The following is a 15,294-nucleotide window of genomic DNA, read 5'->3' on the forward strand; positions in this document are numbered from 1 at the left end:
GCAGAGAAGTCGCGGCGTGGTATCTTTTTCCTGTAGGCTGGACAGAGTACCGTACAACAGCCACGGAACAACTTCCTCCTCTGTACTGTCTCCCTTAAACTTTTTAGCACACAATTTGCCATTATATTCCAGTACTATTCTTAAGTACAGCTTTGAAGCACTGGTACTGTACTTGAATGTGGCAATTTTATGCTTATACCCTACTTTTCTACACTCACATTCAGTTTACTATTGAGCTTTATACCCAACTAAATGTATAGATATGCAGATTATGATCTTGCATACAAGATATATGATCTGCTTGCAAAATAGGATGCATTGTTGATTAAAACACCCAACAGCATCTAAACAGATTAAGTAAAACATTTGAACCAACACTGGTTTGCAACATTACATGTTAAGTTGTTCCTGTTATAGTATTTCACACATGGATATTTTAAGTTTAAGGAGACATGGCCACTCTTATTCTCCTTCATGTAAGAGATGATATTCCTCAAACTTGCTCATGGCACCTGGGGCAGCTTGTGACCAAAGCCTCTATGATTACCTACTAAAAAGGAACAGTTGAAGCAGAAACTCCTCGTTAACACAGCATTCATGCTGCCAGTCACCCTTGTCTGCACACTTGAAATCGTGGCAGGACACCCATCACGGGAAAATGATCCAGGTATCATATGAATAACTATTTTTAGCCCAACCTTTAAAGTTATGTTTGAATGACAGGGGGTGGCAGTAATCTAAAAGAAAACAGAGAGGCTGGAGAGGGAGGGGGAGCCGGTGGAGACTGGCTGGGGGCTTGGAGGTACATGAGGTGATGAAGGGGGGTGATGGTGTAGAACGCCAGAGGCCTAAAGGTGAATGGCAGAGGAAGCTCTGTACCACACAAGTACAATATTATTGTGAGTATAAGTAAATCACTAGAGAAAATAACTCTAATATTCTGAGCAGTCAAGGTCTAGATACTACATGGATAGCTGAACAATATGGCAACAAGTAGATGAAAAGCAGGGTTCTTATACTGCAGATGACGATGAGCAATGAGGAGCTGGTGAGCAGGGAGCCAGGTGATCACCGCTGTGCCATCCCTCACACACACACACTGACAGACAGACAGAGGGGAGGACCGGAAAGAGAGAGAGAGAGAGAGAGAGCGAGAGTAGGAGACACTAAGGAAAATAGGAGTCACTGGGAGGAGCTGTGACACAATCATGAGTAAGAAGTGATGAAATACTGAATGTCACTTGGTTTACAAAAATCACTCTACTGAGGTGACAGTTTGGTCTCTAATAAAATGCACATCAATTCAAGAGGACATCGAAATAAAGCAACACAATGTACTGCAAGTCCTGACCTGTTTAAAGTCTTCATTAACGTACAGTTAATAGTTGCTGCTATACAGTCCTTGAATAAAGAATCACTTCCATGATGTTGCAGTGTTTAAAAGTGAAGCCAATTTTTGACCAAGACTGGCCTTCAGCAAAACCAAAAACTCCATGGCATATGGGAGTTCTGACTTGTAATAAGGGATGGGCCTCAGCCAATTGAACAAATGGCTCAATTAAAAACAAGTTTAATGCTGAAAAGTAAGTGAAACAGGATTCTTTGAGTCTGAGATGCACTCAATGGCAAACTTACATAATATGTGATGTAATGTAGGTGTTTTAGGTCTTTCATCAAACACTTTCACGCAGGCAACCCAGCCAGGAAGGATCACACCCATCTCATCTCTGACTGTTTAAGATGTCTGGGCTTCTTCCTGTGTAGCTCTTCAACCTGATCTACTCAGGAGCACATTTGCTTTGAGTTTTCTGACAATTTGGTCACAGTGGTCTCAGTGATGTGAGATATAGCGACCAGTGAGTCACTGATTAGGGCTGCTCTTGTGAGAGCAAAGTGCTTCCAAGGTGAGCTGTTGAAATACTGATGGGCTGTTGATGATAGCCTTTGCACAGCAGCTGAGGATAAAGGTACTGTGACATTACCTTTCAGTTTAATGAAAGTGCTCTGCACATGTCCAAGAAAAACAATGTTTTGTAAAGTTTCAAATGTGGGTGATAAATAAATATTCATCATTCATTCATCAAGTTTGCGGACGACACGACCGTGGTGGGTCTCATCAGCAACAGGGAGCAAGGTGAGCCGCCTGGCCATGTGGTGCAAGGACAACAATCTCTCTCTGAACGTGGAGAGGACAAAGGAGATTGTTGTGGCCTTCAGGAGAGTGCACCATCGAGAGCATCCTGACCAGCTGCATCACTGTGTGCACACTAGAAATACAATGTGTAACACAATGTGTAAGTGAGCCTAATGTCTGAATGAGCTCATTTACTCATTTATTCAGTCAAAGTTCAATAAAGGTGATTTCTGACTGGCAAGCCTAATGGAGACAGCTGGAGGTCATAGCAAAACAGGAAATGCATGCTTGAATTAGTCTGCTTTCTTAGAGGTGAAATGTGAAACAGGGCAAATATTTGCAGGACTCTTGTGTAATGTGACTGCATCTGTTCCAGGATGTTCCAGGATGATGGCATGACGGCACTCTGCCTCATGCCTGGAGGTTGGACATATTCAGCGACACATTGCACAAAGCCAAGGTAAAGAACATGAATTACTGTAGTTCTTCCTGCGAGACCCCCCCCCATACTGTTACTATCAGGTTGATGTCATCCACTTTAGACTTGGTCAGGAAAGCCTGTGAAAATTTGGATGTTCCCTTGAGGGGCGCGTCTGTGGCGCCATGGTGAATTTTGATGCTTCGCCATTAACCAGGAAGTTGAAGTAACTCATGCATACTTTGTCTGATCTGCCCCAAATTTCACAGGTTTGACAACAGACCTGTCCTGAACACATCTACATTCAAATATACAGAGATTATCATAGCACCACTTAGTAGAAACAGGAAATGATGTGTCTAAGTAGGTTGATCTGATTGACCTCAAATGTGGTCAGACAAGCATTAAGATGGTGCTGAATTGTGAGGAGTGTGATTCTGCATGGGACACCCTTACTGTGTCACCATGGCGAATTTCGATGCTTCGCCGTTAAACAGGAAGTTGTTGTAACTTCTGCATGCACTATCCAATCTGCCCCAAACTTCACATGTTTACTAACTGTCATGGCCTGAACACAACTACATGCCAATATTCAGGTATACTCATAATGCCACCTGATGGCAACAGGAAATTATGTATTTTATCTAAGTAGGTTGGTCTCATTCACCTCAAATGTGGTCAGACAAGTATTAAAATTATAATGGTGCTTAACTGTGAGCCTTCATGGGACGCCCTTGCTGTGTCACCATGGCAAATTTCGATCCTTCGCCATTAAAAAAGAAGTTGTAACTCCCGCATGCACTGTCTAATCTGCCCCAAATTTGACATTTTTGCTAAGTGTAAGCACAATTGCAAAGCTTAGTACAGTCTTTGGACACAACTGCAGCATTTGTGCACCTTTTCTTGTGAACATAGTGAGCCCATCCAGCTCAATAGCCATGTTTCAGTGTAAACAAAGCAGCAGCAGCTCTTCATTTCAGCCCCATTGTCTGTGCTCTCTGAACAATGCAGTGAATGTACAGTTGCAAGAAAAAGTATGATCCTTTTGGAATTTCATGGTTTTCTGCATTAATTTGTCATAAAATGTGATCTGATCATCATCTAAATCAAGGGTATTGACATGTGCCTAAAATAATAACGCAAATTTTTTTATGAATCCTTGGAATTAATAGCTGGTTGGTTCATCAGTCCACAAAACATTTTGCCAATACCGCTTTGGAGTGTCAATGTGCTCTTTCACAAACTTCAGCCATGCAGCAATGTTCTTTTTAGTAAGCAGCGGCTTCCTTCATGGTGTCCTGCCATAGACACCCTGCTTGTTCAATGTTTTACATACTGTAGACTCATGAACACAGATGTTAGCCAGCTCCAATGATACCTTCAAATCTTTGGCTGTCACTCGGGGTTGCTTCTTTACCTTATTGATGAGTCTTCGTTGCACTCTTGGGGTCATTTTGACTGGGCGCCCACTTCTCGTTAGAGTAGTCAAAGTGTCTCCATTTGTAGATTGTTTGCCTAACTGTAGACTGGTGAATTTCTCAAGTCTTTGAAATTGCTTTATAACCCTTTCCAGCTTTATGTAAATCAACAATTCTTGATCGTAGGTCCTCTGAAAACTTTTTGGTGAGGCATGGCTCACATAAGCATATTCTTCTTGTGCAGAGCAAAGTCAAAAAGTTTGAGTGGTTTTTATCAGTCAAAATATGCTAACACTGACTCCAATTAGCTTCTTTGAGGTCATTAATTCAAGGGTTCATATACTTTTTCCACTAGCACTATGAGGTTTTTATGGTTGCTCTCAATAAAAACATGAAAGGTCAGAATTTTTTGTGTTATTATTTTAGGCACATTATTTTTGCCAATACCCTTGACTTAGATGAATATCAGATCACATTTTATGACAAATTAATGCAGAAAACCATGGAATTCCAAAGGGATCACATACTTTTTCTTGCAACTGTATTAGTGCTACATTAAAGGGTTTCTAGAGTTGTATAATGATTATACAAGAGTTTTGCAAAGACAACCTCTCTCTTACTCATTCAAACTGAATAGAAAGATGTTCAGAGGGGAAAACACAGGGATGCTTTGTGAAAGGACCAATTGTTACACTATCTGAAAGGTGTATTTTATTTCTCAGGGGTAGGAAAGACAGTCTACTGTTTATGGATCTGGGGTTTAATTTAGAAAAGTGTATGTTCAACTTACTGAAAAGATGAGGAAGCAGTGAATAACAGAACTCAAACAAATCATGTGAATGGTAAAATCTGAGTTACTGAAATGATGAAATTCAGTTACTTCAGTTTGTCAGTACAATGTCAGTTGCCATGGAATGGGTTTAATTACATTTAGGGAACTTACACTACTGGGTGAAGGTTTTGGAAATGCATGGTCATGCTTAAAGGGGAACTCTACCATTTCACACATTAAAATCTGTTTATAGGTGTTGGGATCTACTACTGTATAAAGCTTTCTGTGGCTACAGAAAGAACTGTGTGAAATCTGATAAATGTCCTCATGTGATGTCACTTGAGTCATTGTCTTTTGGTTCTGAGGACTACAATATTGGAGATGAGCAAAATCTGAGGATGTGGAGTAAGAAAGAAGTGAGTTTACCAGACCTCTGTAGCCAACTCTTCATCTCTTTTTCAGGATAGCAACTCAATGCTATTTCAGGTGTTCCACTGGTCACTGGTTGAGTTGCACTGCATGTTCAAACTATTCCATAGTTAAATTCCACAAACTAAAACACAAATCTTCTTTTTGTTTTACGCACATACAAAGATTTGAAGTTTAGGTTTCCCCTTAAATTCTAACCCCCTTCCCTCCCTTTGAATAATTTCTGAATGTTACCTTGTAACAAATTATTTTTTGCAGATTGAAATGCCACTAGATCCATTAATTTTAGTAATTCTGACTGTAAGAATAGTGAGCTAGTATGATCTTGTTATCCAGCCTTATGAATGTATCATATTGCTCTCTTTTGAAGTATGAATGTAACCTAGTTTTATAATTATTGCCCCAAACCTCTGCACAGTAAGTGAGATATGGAAGAACTAGTGAACAGTATAGAATGTGTAGTGCTCTGTGATCCAAAACCTGTTTTGCTCTGTTAAGTACTGCAAAGCTCTTTGAAACTTGTTTTTGAACATGATTAATGTGAGATTTCCAATTAATTTGATTGTCCATTATCACCCCAAGAATTCTGATTTCCTGTACTTTTCCAATATCCATGCCATCAAATGAAACTTTTATCTGGATATCACCTCTCCAGTTACCAAAATACATAATTTTTGTCTTACTCATGTTTCATGATAATTTCTTAACAGTGAAATTCTTACTTTACTCAATTCTGTCATAACATCAAGCATTAGTTTTTGTACATCAGTACCAGTGCAAAAAAGATTTGTGCCGTCAGCAAATAAAACCAATTTTAATACTTTTGATACTTGGCACAATACTTAATGTAGAGAATAAATAATTTAGGTCACAACACTGACCCCTGGGGGACACCACAAGTAATGCTCAAACCTTCTGAACAGTAATCATTCTTTTTTTTTTTATATACAGAAATATTCAGAGTACATGCTGTTTCTGATCCATAGAACATGTTATTTCCTCAACTAAATCTTTCCTTCATTTTCATGAACTGAATTAAAAGCATGCTATTTTTGAGAACTGGAGATACTGAGTAACATATTTTTGCAAAAAGCCATTTGGTTTGAATTATCACCATGGCGCTGATAAGCTAATTAAGGTAATTAAGGCCTCCACAAGATGCTACCTTCTGCATACCAGATCAGCGGCAACTGTCTTTGTACTTGTGACCACTTGTAACCACAGACTATATATATATATATATATATATATATATATATATATATATACACGTGTGTGTGTGTGTATAACAAATGTAAGGTTTATGCCACAGCTGCCCTAAATTAATAGCATTGGTAATTACCAAAATCATTTCTTATGTTTCTGTAATCCATCAAATTCTGTTATCCATGAATTTTCAAATTTACTGTTTTACAAAAAAACTGAAAAAATAGTAAAGCGTATTATTATTTGTAGATTAAGATGTCAAATTATAGATATTTACTTGCATTCCTTAACAGAAAAATTTGTTTTAGTGGTTGAATGTTATGCTTGATTAATTTCTGACTTCTCAGAGAAGCCCAGTAGGCCAGCTCAAATTTGGGTATAAAAAGTTGAATTCAGTTTGGAATTCCTGATTCATGTTCAAGATGGTAAAGCGTCGAGAGCTCACTGAAAATGAAAGAGTCCGCATTAAAGCACTTCATGATGCTGGATGGTCTCTGAGACAAATAGGGAAAGACAAAGTGTTATCACAGTGTTGTCAAGTATGCTTTGGAGTCAACTGCCAAGACTGGTACTTACAAAATGCACCAAGGAAAGGCAGGAAACGAAAGTTAACTGAAGCAGATGTCAGACACCTCAAGAGTCTGAGAAAGTCTTCAGAATGACCATGAGCAGATGACTGACAGAGCAAGGCTTAAAAGGAAGAATAGCTGCTAAGAAGCCAGTATTGAGGCCTGCAAACATCCAGAAACACCTCAGGTTTGCCAGGGAGCACAAACACTGGACTGCTGATGACTGGAAGAAGGTACTCTGGATGGACGAGTCCAAATTTGAACTTGTCGGTCAGCATTGTCGTGTTTATGTCCGCAGAAAAGCTGGAGAATGTTTTGAAGCCAGATGCATTGCACCCACAGTGAAACACGGTGGAGATTCCATTATGGTATGGGGTTCCATTTGTGGAAACGGCGTGAGCAAATTTGTGAAAATCGATGGTATCATGAACAAGAACAGCTACCACCACATCTTAGTGCATCATGGAATCCCTTTTGGACTGAATCTAATTGGTCGTGGGTACATATACCAGCAAGACAATGACCCCAAGCATACTTCGAAGCTGTGCAGAGCCTATTTGACCACAAAAAAGGAATCTGTATCTGTTTTGGTTGTTATGTGTGAAAGAGGACTATTTAGTTGTTTCAGTTTGTTATTTGCCAAATAAATAACAATAACATTTTTAGTTTTAAACAAGTATTTGAAAGATTTCTAAAATATTTATGTTTTATATTGTTATGACAGGTGGTCTAATAAATTTGCTAAGCACTGTACACACACACACACACACACACACACACATTTTAATATACAGTCTATGTTTGATTAAAGACGTTTGATTACCAGAATTGCAGCAGCATTTGATGTATGAGCACATACTTTACAAGTGGTCAATTTAGCTCACCGTGTGATGTACGGCTTAAGTTGCCGCAGTGCTGATTAACGTGTTGCACAGGTGTGTATCCCTCGTCCACTTCACATCTTCCTGTCTTTGCAAATTACATGAGAACATGGCGTAGTACAGAAGAAATAGTAGGAGGCTTGATACATGTTAGTCGTTAAAATGAAGGTACCTGAGGAGGAATTAATGAGCGATATTTTGAAGCGGTTAACGGGCGAGTCTGCGCTGCCTGTTTACTGCAACATTGAAAAGTTTAAACGAGCAAAGGACGGTTTGTATTTTGTCGCCGAGGACTTCAGTGAAACTGTGAAAAAGAGAGAACTGGTTAACGCGAAGGAACGACTGAGAGTGAGTGTTCATTGGAAAATACACTGGATGAACCAAGAATAAAGGTTTGATAACATGTTTGACAGGGAGGTACTCCACTAAGTAACTTAGGTTCTGTCAAACTGCGATTGCTTCAGCTAACATTAATTGATATCCAGCTAGCTTAGCTGCTCCTTATCCTGTTTTAACACACACCACCCAGCACCCCAATAGCAGTTCATTTGAGCCCCCCCCCCCGTATTTCTCTTCCTATTGGAAAATGTTTTGTGTACTGATGAAACCAAAATAGGATTTTTTTTGTTTGTTTGTTTTTCTTTAAATGAGAAGCATTACTTTGGAGAAAGGAAAACACTGCATTATCCCATTTTTGAAATATGGCGATGGTAGTATCATGGTTTGTGCCTGTTTTGCTACATCTGGGCCAGGACGGCTTGCCATCATTGATGGAAAAATGAATTCTGAATTATACCGGTGAGTTCTAAAGGAAAATGTCAGGACATCTGTCCCTGAACTGAATCTCAAGAGAAAGTGGGTCATGCAGCAAGTCATTGACCCTAAGCACACAAGTCATTCTATCAAATAATGGTTATAGAAGAAAAACGTTAATGTTTTAGAATGACCAAGTCAAAGTCTTGACCTGAAGCCAATTGAAATGTTGTGGAAGGACCTGAAGTGAGCAGTTCATGTGAGAAAACCCACCATCATCCTAGAGTTGAAGCTGTTCTGTTCGTAGGAATGGGCTAAAATTTCTCCAAGCTGATGTGCAGGGCTGATCAACAGTTACTGGAAACGTTTAGTTGCAGTTATTGCAGCACAAGAGGGACACACCAGATACTGAAAGCAAAGGTTCACATACTTATGCCACTCACAGATATGTAATATTGGATCATTTTCCTCAAAAACTTAAAAGATCAGTTATATTATTTTTGTCTTATTTGTTTCATTGAGCTTTTTTTTTAATCTACTCTTAGGACTTGTGTGAAAACCCAATGATGTTTAAGGTCACGTTATGAAGAAATATAGAAAATTCTAAAGACACACAAACTTTCAAGCATCATTGTAGAATTCACTCATTCATTCAGATACTCAAGTTATGGTTACTTGCATAAGAAATAAATTCTCAATGACCCAAACTGCCACTGTATCTCTGAATCTTTAGCCTCTTTTCTGTGCAGATCAGGAACTTGAACACCATGTTCTCCCGCTTGAAGCGCATGGTGCCACTTATGCGTCCGGACCGGAAGCCCAGTAAAGTGGATACCCTTAAAGCTGCAACAGAATACATACGATTGCTTGTTGCAGTTTTGCAGGACACTGACAGTGTAAGTACTGCATTCATCAGAACTCTATCAAATGACAAGTGTCCTCTGTGGTTTTCCAAGGACAGCACTGCCACTTACTTTTAAATGTTGATTAGTGTTATTTTCTATTTCTCAGCATGATGGCAGTGGGACTGATTTCCTAAAGAATGCAATCACTTATGGTCAGACTGAAGGCTTGGGAAATGACCTATGGAGAGTGGATGATGTGAGTGTTGTTTGTCATCATTGCATGGGTGGCACACAGGCCACATATGATGCACTTCTCGGTATACCAGTGGATGTAGTGGCTTTGGGCAAAGACCCCTATTAATGTACTATTGAATACGATATGAAATACTGAGCAGCAGCTCTGCTAAAAGCATATACTAAATGCTATGGATATAAAACGAAATGTCTCTGACAATACTGTGATGTCCAACCATTTGATCACCTGTCAATCAAAAAAGAAAAAACAACAACAAAAAAAAACCTGCAAAGCATCTGGACCAAAATCCACTGATTTCATTTAGTGACGTTGTTTTTAAATGTAGACTTTGTAGCTTATTAGAAAGTGAGAAATTCCTCATTTAAGTATAGGATGGTCAATTATTGTCTTGTTTTAGCATTTCCTTATACTGTCACTGAAGCAGTTTATCCATTTTATATTAAATCCAGTTTCCTGATACAAAGTGGAGTGTCTCACTTGTAATAGTCAAGGTGATTGGTAATCTAATTGGGTGAACCGTGTGTTCTTAAGTTCCCTTGTGTGTCAGATGCCACAGCAGCAGTGATATATAGAATAAGAAAAAGAAAAAATAATATTTTAGTTATGGATTTTTGGATAAGGGTATAGATAATTATTCTGTCCATAGCCCTAAAAATAAATTGTTTTATTTGTTGAAAATGCCTGAGTCAGAGATTCTGGTAAGGAACTTCCCAAAATTTCCAGATTTCTTTCATCATTTTATTTAAATGGACAATTTTCTTTATTGTGTGGAGAGAGCGGAGTGAAAGTTATAACTATACAACTTAGATTTTGTTGCTACTGTCCCACTGAATATTAAAATCATAAGCAAGGTTAAGCCAGATTTTGTTGAAACAGAAAAATATGGAGAGAATTTTTGCTCTTTCTCTTCCACAATTTATTGTAAGTGTCATGCATTTACTTTTAAAGCATAGAGCAGATGAACATTTGTCAGTAGAAGAATATGTTTTGATATTTTTTTCTTACATGTTTCTTCCTGACAGTTGCTGAACATGTCAGACGAGCACATGGAAGATGGATTCACTATGCCCCCAGAACCAGTAGCAGAAGACGCAGATATGACCAGACTGCTGTTGCAACATTGTGTGATGCCTGCATACCAGTTTATCATCCAAGTAGCACCTGATCAGTCTTCGGTAACTCATTTCACTTTCCTAACATTATGATTAATTTTATGCTTAACACAAAGAGAAAACCTCAGTCATAACTCAGAAAGAGGAACTTAAGAGACATGTATCATCTTTTACCCTCAGGTTTTCACACTGAATTTGTGCATTTCATCAGGTTGTAAGAACATTTTGTTACACCAGGATTCACACAGGTCTCTTATCATGAAGGTGGTGTGACAGTGTTGAGAAATTAACATTCAAGGTTCAATTTATTCATCCATAAAATCATGGAAATTCTGCTTCCACCTTAATCATCCACCCATAGAATAAAGCCTTGGGTAGAAAAAAAAGAAAAAAAAAATAATAAAAGAATAAAAAAGAGAGAATATGATGCATTCAATAAGATAATCTGCTCTCTCCGAATGCAGCAGACATCTGTAACCCCACAGAACTTCTCAAACAGCCAGTCCACTGTGCCCTCAGTTGTCACTGCAGTCAGCCTCTCAGTTTTTCTGTATTATACTGTTTGTCCTTGCTAATGATTGTTTCTATAATATTATAAGTCACTGACCATGACCCACATTGTCCCCTGTATGCCTCTGACCCAAGGATCCTCATGGCATACTATTCCCCTTCTCTCTTCCCCTATTTACCTTTGACTTCTAGTGTTATGATGAATGACAATACGTCAAGAACAGTTTCTAATATTATGTCCACCCTGTCTTTACATACACAAGCAGCACAAAATATTACAAGAGCACAATATTATGCAGTGAATAACTCAGAACAGTAAGATTGCACAAATTAGACAGAGCTCAGATCTTTTCCATTTTCACGTGCTGTAATGTTCAAAAAGAGAAACATTCATATAAACAAACCTTTTTGTGAACTGAGGCCACAGTCTGTGGTTTTGTTAGAATAAAGCCTTATATTTAGTCCACAATACACAGTACAGAAAGGTGAAAACAAAAAGTATTTTTCCACCCCTGACTAGTCATATGGTGCAGTGGTCAGATACACCTGTAATGGATGTGTGTATTTTCACCAACATAAATTGTGTGTTCTGTATTCTTACAGAGGCTTTTTATGACAATTTGACTTGGGTGTAAAAATTGGTTATTTATCATGTATGTTTTGTTAATCAAAAGCTCAATTACACAATTCAGTTGTAGACAAATGGTGTAACCTTTCGAACACAGCACAGACAGCCTGCATATTCAATTCTACAAAGCTAGTCTCTTCAAACAATAGGCAATCAGACACATGTTTAATTCCTGAAATGATCTGGCAGGAATACGCTACAATTACAACTGGCAATCAACACGAAGCATTTGATTGTCGTCAATGTGGCTGTAACATCTGAGACATTCAAGCTGTCCTGAGAAGTACCTTCTCATCCGATTGGGTAAATCAGGGTGAAGAGGTTTGGACTGTTTTTTCATAGTTCCCACACTCATGCCATTATGGTATGCATTGATTTGCCTTGACATGCTATTCAGAGTTTAATCTTGTGGATTTCACAAACACTGTTGGTCTTAGTTAACAACCTTTTTAGTGTGTGTGTTGTGTGTTTGATCACACCACAACACACCAACAATGAAACGAAGGCTAGGTTGAAATCTGCAGTAAAAAGCTTAAAGGGTAGGAAATGGCTTTAGCCTTCAAGATGTACTCAAATAACTGATTCTGCTTCTTTGTACTTTTTATTCCATGTAGTCTCAGCCAGGAAAAATACTTCTGTACTCACTGTAAGAAATTCTTTTTCATTCAACAGATGTCTCCACCCTGCTGAGTGGTGTTTAGAGCAGATGGCTTGAACCAAGATTGGAAACATGCCAGGTTGGCTTTTTTAATATGTATGAATATCTAATCAGTCCAATCACATTTTCAGGTAAAATCAATGCATATCAAAAGTTGGGAGGATTTTTAAAAGCTAAGCACTTCAGGGTGTAAATGGTTATGACTACAGAGCACATCAGGCAGGTTATACCAGGGATATGATAACATGAATGTTATAATTATTGTCTAATTGTTATTATGATGAATTGTATGTAACTAATGGATTAATTGTAATGCTAGTAAAAGACACAAATGTGAACATGGTATAGAACAGAGTGTCCTAACTTTGCCCCCATGTGGATTGAGGGATAATTGTCATTTGTACAGAACAGACACACGGCCACATCAGGGAAAGCACTGGTGTAATATCAGCATTAATGATGAATATATGTATGTTAGTGTGTTAACTGACATATTCATAATTTAATTGTATTGCTACCAAGACTACACTGACACTACATTGGCTCAACACAACTCTGATACGTGTGTTTCAGTTACTCTGTCTGATCAGACTCACCTCAGGTTAAAATTTGGTGTGACTGGTAATTTGCTGAGGTCACCAAACTCTTGAGAGTTCAGAAGTTAAAGCTCCTCTTTTACTTTTCCATGCTTTATTGTTGAGTAATACTGAAATACAGCAGAAACAGTATTTGCAGGGTAATTTTTCCCACTGATTTGAAATATGTTGTCACACTGCCCTCTTCTGGTTGAGTGTTTGAAGTCTGTCACACCTAGCATTACGGATAGATGTGGTCTGTAGTGTACACTGTTGCACCCATAACCAGAACTTGCACTGATGTCAGGGCACCAGTATCAGTGTGTTGTGTGGGGGCTACTGTTAGCAGCATTGCACATGTGCAGTTTTATGCAGTTTTAAGTGAAAAAAGGTACATAAAACCTCTGCCGCAAACAGACATGAGGAAATTAGACTTTCTTCAAATGTTAATGCAGTTCTTTTTTATTTCATGAACTTGAAAAAAATGAATTGAAACAGTAATTGTGTCATGTGCAAAAGTCAGTACTTTGTAATAACTTAATTCTAATTTCATCTCTCCACAGCTGTAAGTGTTTTGATACTTTCTTATGGCCTCCTTTGCTTTCAGGCATCAGTTATCTTTAATTTAAGATCCTCAGTCAGTAGCTCAGTGGAGTCCATGGTTGTTGAGTGTTATCAGTGTAGAGAATTTCTCAGCTCTGGAATTATCATCAGATGACAAATCCTAATGTGACCTACATTTTAAGTCAAGTAAGGCGAGTTAATGTTCAGACTTTACAAGCATAAACATGCCACACTCTCAAATTTGTTTTTCTCATTTTTAAACGCATTAACGTTTGAAGAAAGTATCATTTTTAATGTCTGTATGCTGCAGGGGTTGTATTTAGAAGTCAACAACATATGTCATATGTGTAGTGGCTCTGTATACAACTGTACATACACTACTTTCTTTTATGTGGGTACTTGAGAACATTATAGAGTATACATTTCACACACACTAAGGTCATTCAATTAAAATGGTGACAGGTAAATACAGTATGGTGATTTCAGACAGCCCATTGCCTTCAAATATGTCATCCCTCCTCAGATCAAGGATGACATTTCTATCAACAAGTTAATGAATGCTGTAATTGTGTTAAGGGAAATGTGTAGTGGAGTAACTTCTATTTTATTTATTCAGGGACCTGTTGCTTTGAAGAAAGAATTTTCTTCGAGAAAAATTCTATTTTATTTGTCTTATTTAATTTTACTTTTGAAATTCACATTTTATTTGAGTATGTATAAATGTGTTTTTATTTTCTTTTTACAAACTGTATCCTTGGCAGCCTTTAAATAAATTTACAAGACCGCTTCAAGTCTCATAAGTACCTTCTGCTCTTAACGTCAACACATCCATGGCACCAAGATGTTATGTTTATGTTTAATAACAATGGAATTCATATTGTTAACTTTAATTAATACTTGGTTGTACCTGGAGAATTTGCCCATAGAATTAAATTGTGTTTGCCAAGATATCTCGAATGAGTAATGTTGAAAATGTCACATTGTGATGAGTATTTTCTTTTCATCCATTATGTTACTAATTACAGATGTGCAGATCAGTATCTTTGGTTTTTTGCTGTGTTGGAGGAAGTAATCAGATTTTTTATATATATATAAATTGGTGATAGCACAGTAGTCTGTAAGAATATACAAGTAAAAGTTCTGTTTTTAATGATTTACCAATTTAAAATGTTCAAAAATATGTTAAGTCTAAATGACATATAGTATCAAAATACAAAGTACACACTGTGCAGTCTATCCTGTTCAGAGTGTTAGAAATATATTGTGGTATAATTACTCAGCATTAACATGTGAGCAGCATTTTCATGTTGTGGCTGGTTTAAAGGTTTAACGGTCTCATCTGTTGGCATTGTAATGTCCTGTATGTTTAGTGAGTGATCTGAAAAGTGACTAGTATCTGTAACTGTAAAATAAAATGATAGCATTTCCCCTAAAAAGCAGTGGAGTCAAAGTGTAAAGTGGCAGAAAATAAGAACACTAGAGTTAAGTACAAGTCCCTCACGTCTGTATTGAAGGACTACTTGTATAAGCTGTTTGACTGATTGTTTACTTCTGTTTGTGAGCATC

At 37.8% G+C, this 15,294-nt stretch overlaps 1 protein-coding gene across 2 annotated transcripts; it reads left to right on the forward strand.

The window, feature by feature from the left end:
• Positions 1–7,863: 7,863 nt before the first annotated feature.
• Positions 7,864–15,153, forward strand: figla (folliculogenesis specific bHLH transcription factor). Of its 2 annotated transcripts, XM_018668304.2 has the most exons (6): positions 7,864–8,175; positions 9,330–9,476; positions 9,592–9,681; positions 10,704–10,856; positions 12,604–12,668; positions 14,345–15,151. In XM_018668304.2, exons 1-5 carry the CDS (start codon positions 7,975–7,977, stop codon positions 12,619–12,621), a joined length of 609 nt encoding a protein of 202 aa, XP_018523820.1. In that variant the 5' UTR covers positions 7,864–7,974; the 3' UTR covers positions 12,622–12,668; positions 14,345–15,151. The 2 variants fall into 2 exon arrangements, with proteins under 2 accessions (XP_018523820.1, XP_018523819.1); XM_018668303.2 differs by having other exon boundaries at positions 7,865–8,175; positions 12,604–15,153.
• Positions 15,154–15,294: the final 141 nt, after the last annotated feature.

Source organism: Lates calcarifer, linkage group LG13 (assembly GCF_001640805.2).
Source record: "Lates calcarifer isolate ASB-BC8 linkage group LG13, TLL_Latcal_v3, whole genome shotgun sequence".
Lineage (NCBI taxonomy): Eukaryota > Metazoa > Chordata > Actinopteri > Centropomidae > Lates > Lates calcarifer.

Bases quoted from the DNA above. Each gene is read 5' to 3' on its own strand.
- figla (XM_018668304.2), top strand. From the start codon at position 7,975: ATGTTAGTCGTTAAAATGAAGGTACCTGAGGAGGAATTAATGAGCGAT. The intron at 8,176-9,329 runs GTGAGTGTTCAT...TTTTCTGTGCAG, and splicing joins ACGCGAAGGAACGACTGAGA to ATCAGGAACTTGAACACCAT. The intron at 9,477-9,591 runs GTAAGTACTGCA...TCTATTTCTCAG, and splicing joins TTTTGCAGGACACTGACAGT to CATGATGGCAGTGGGACTGA.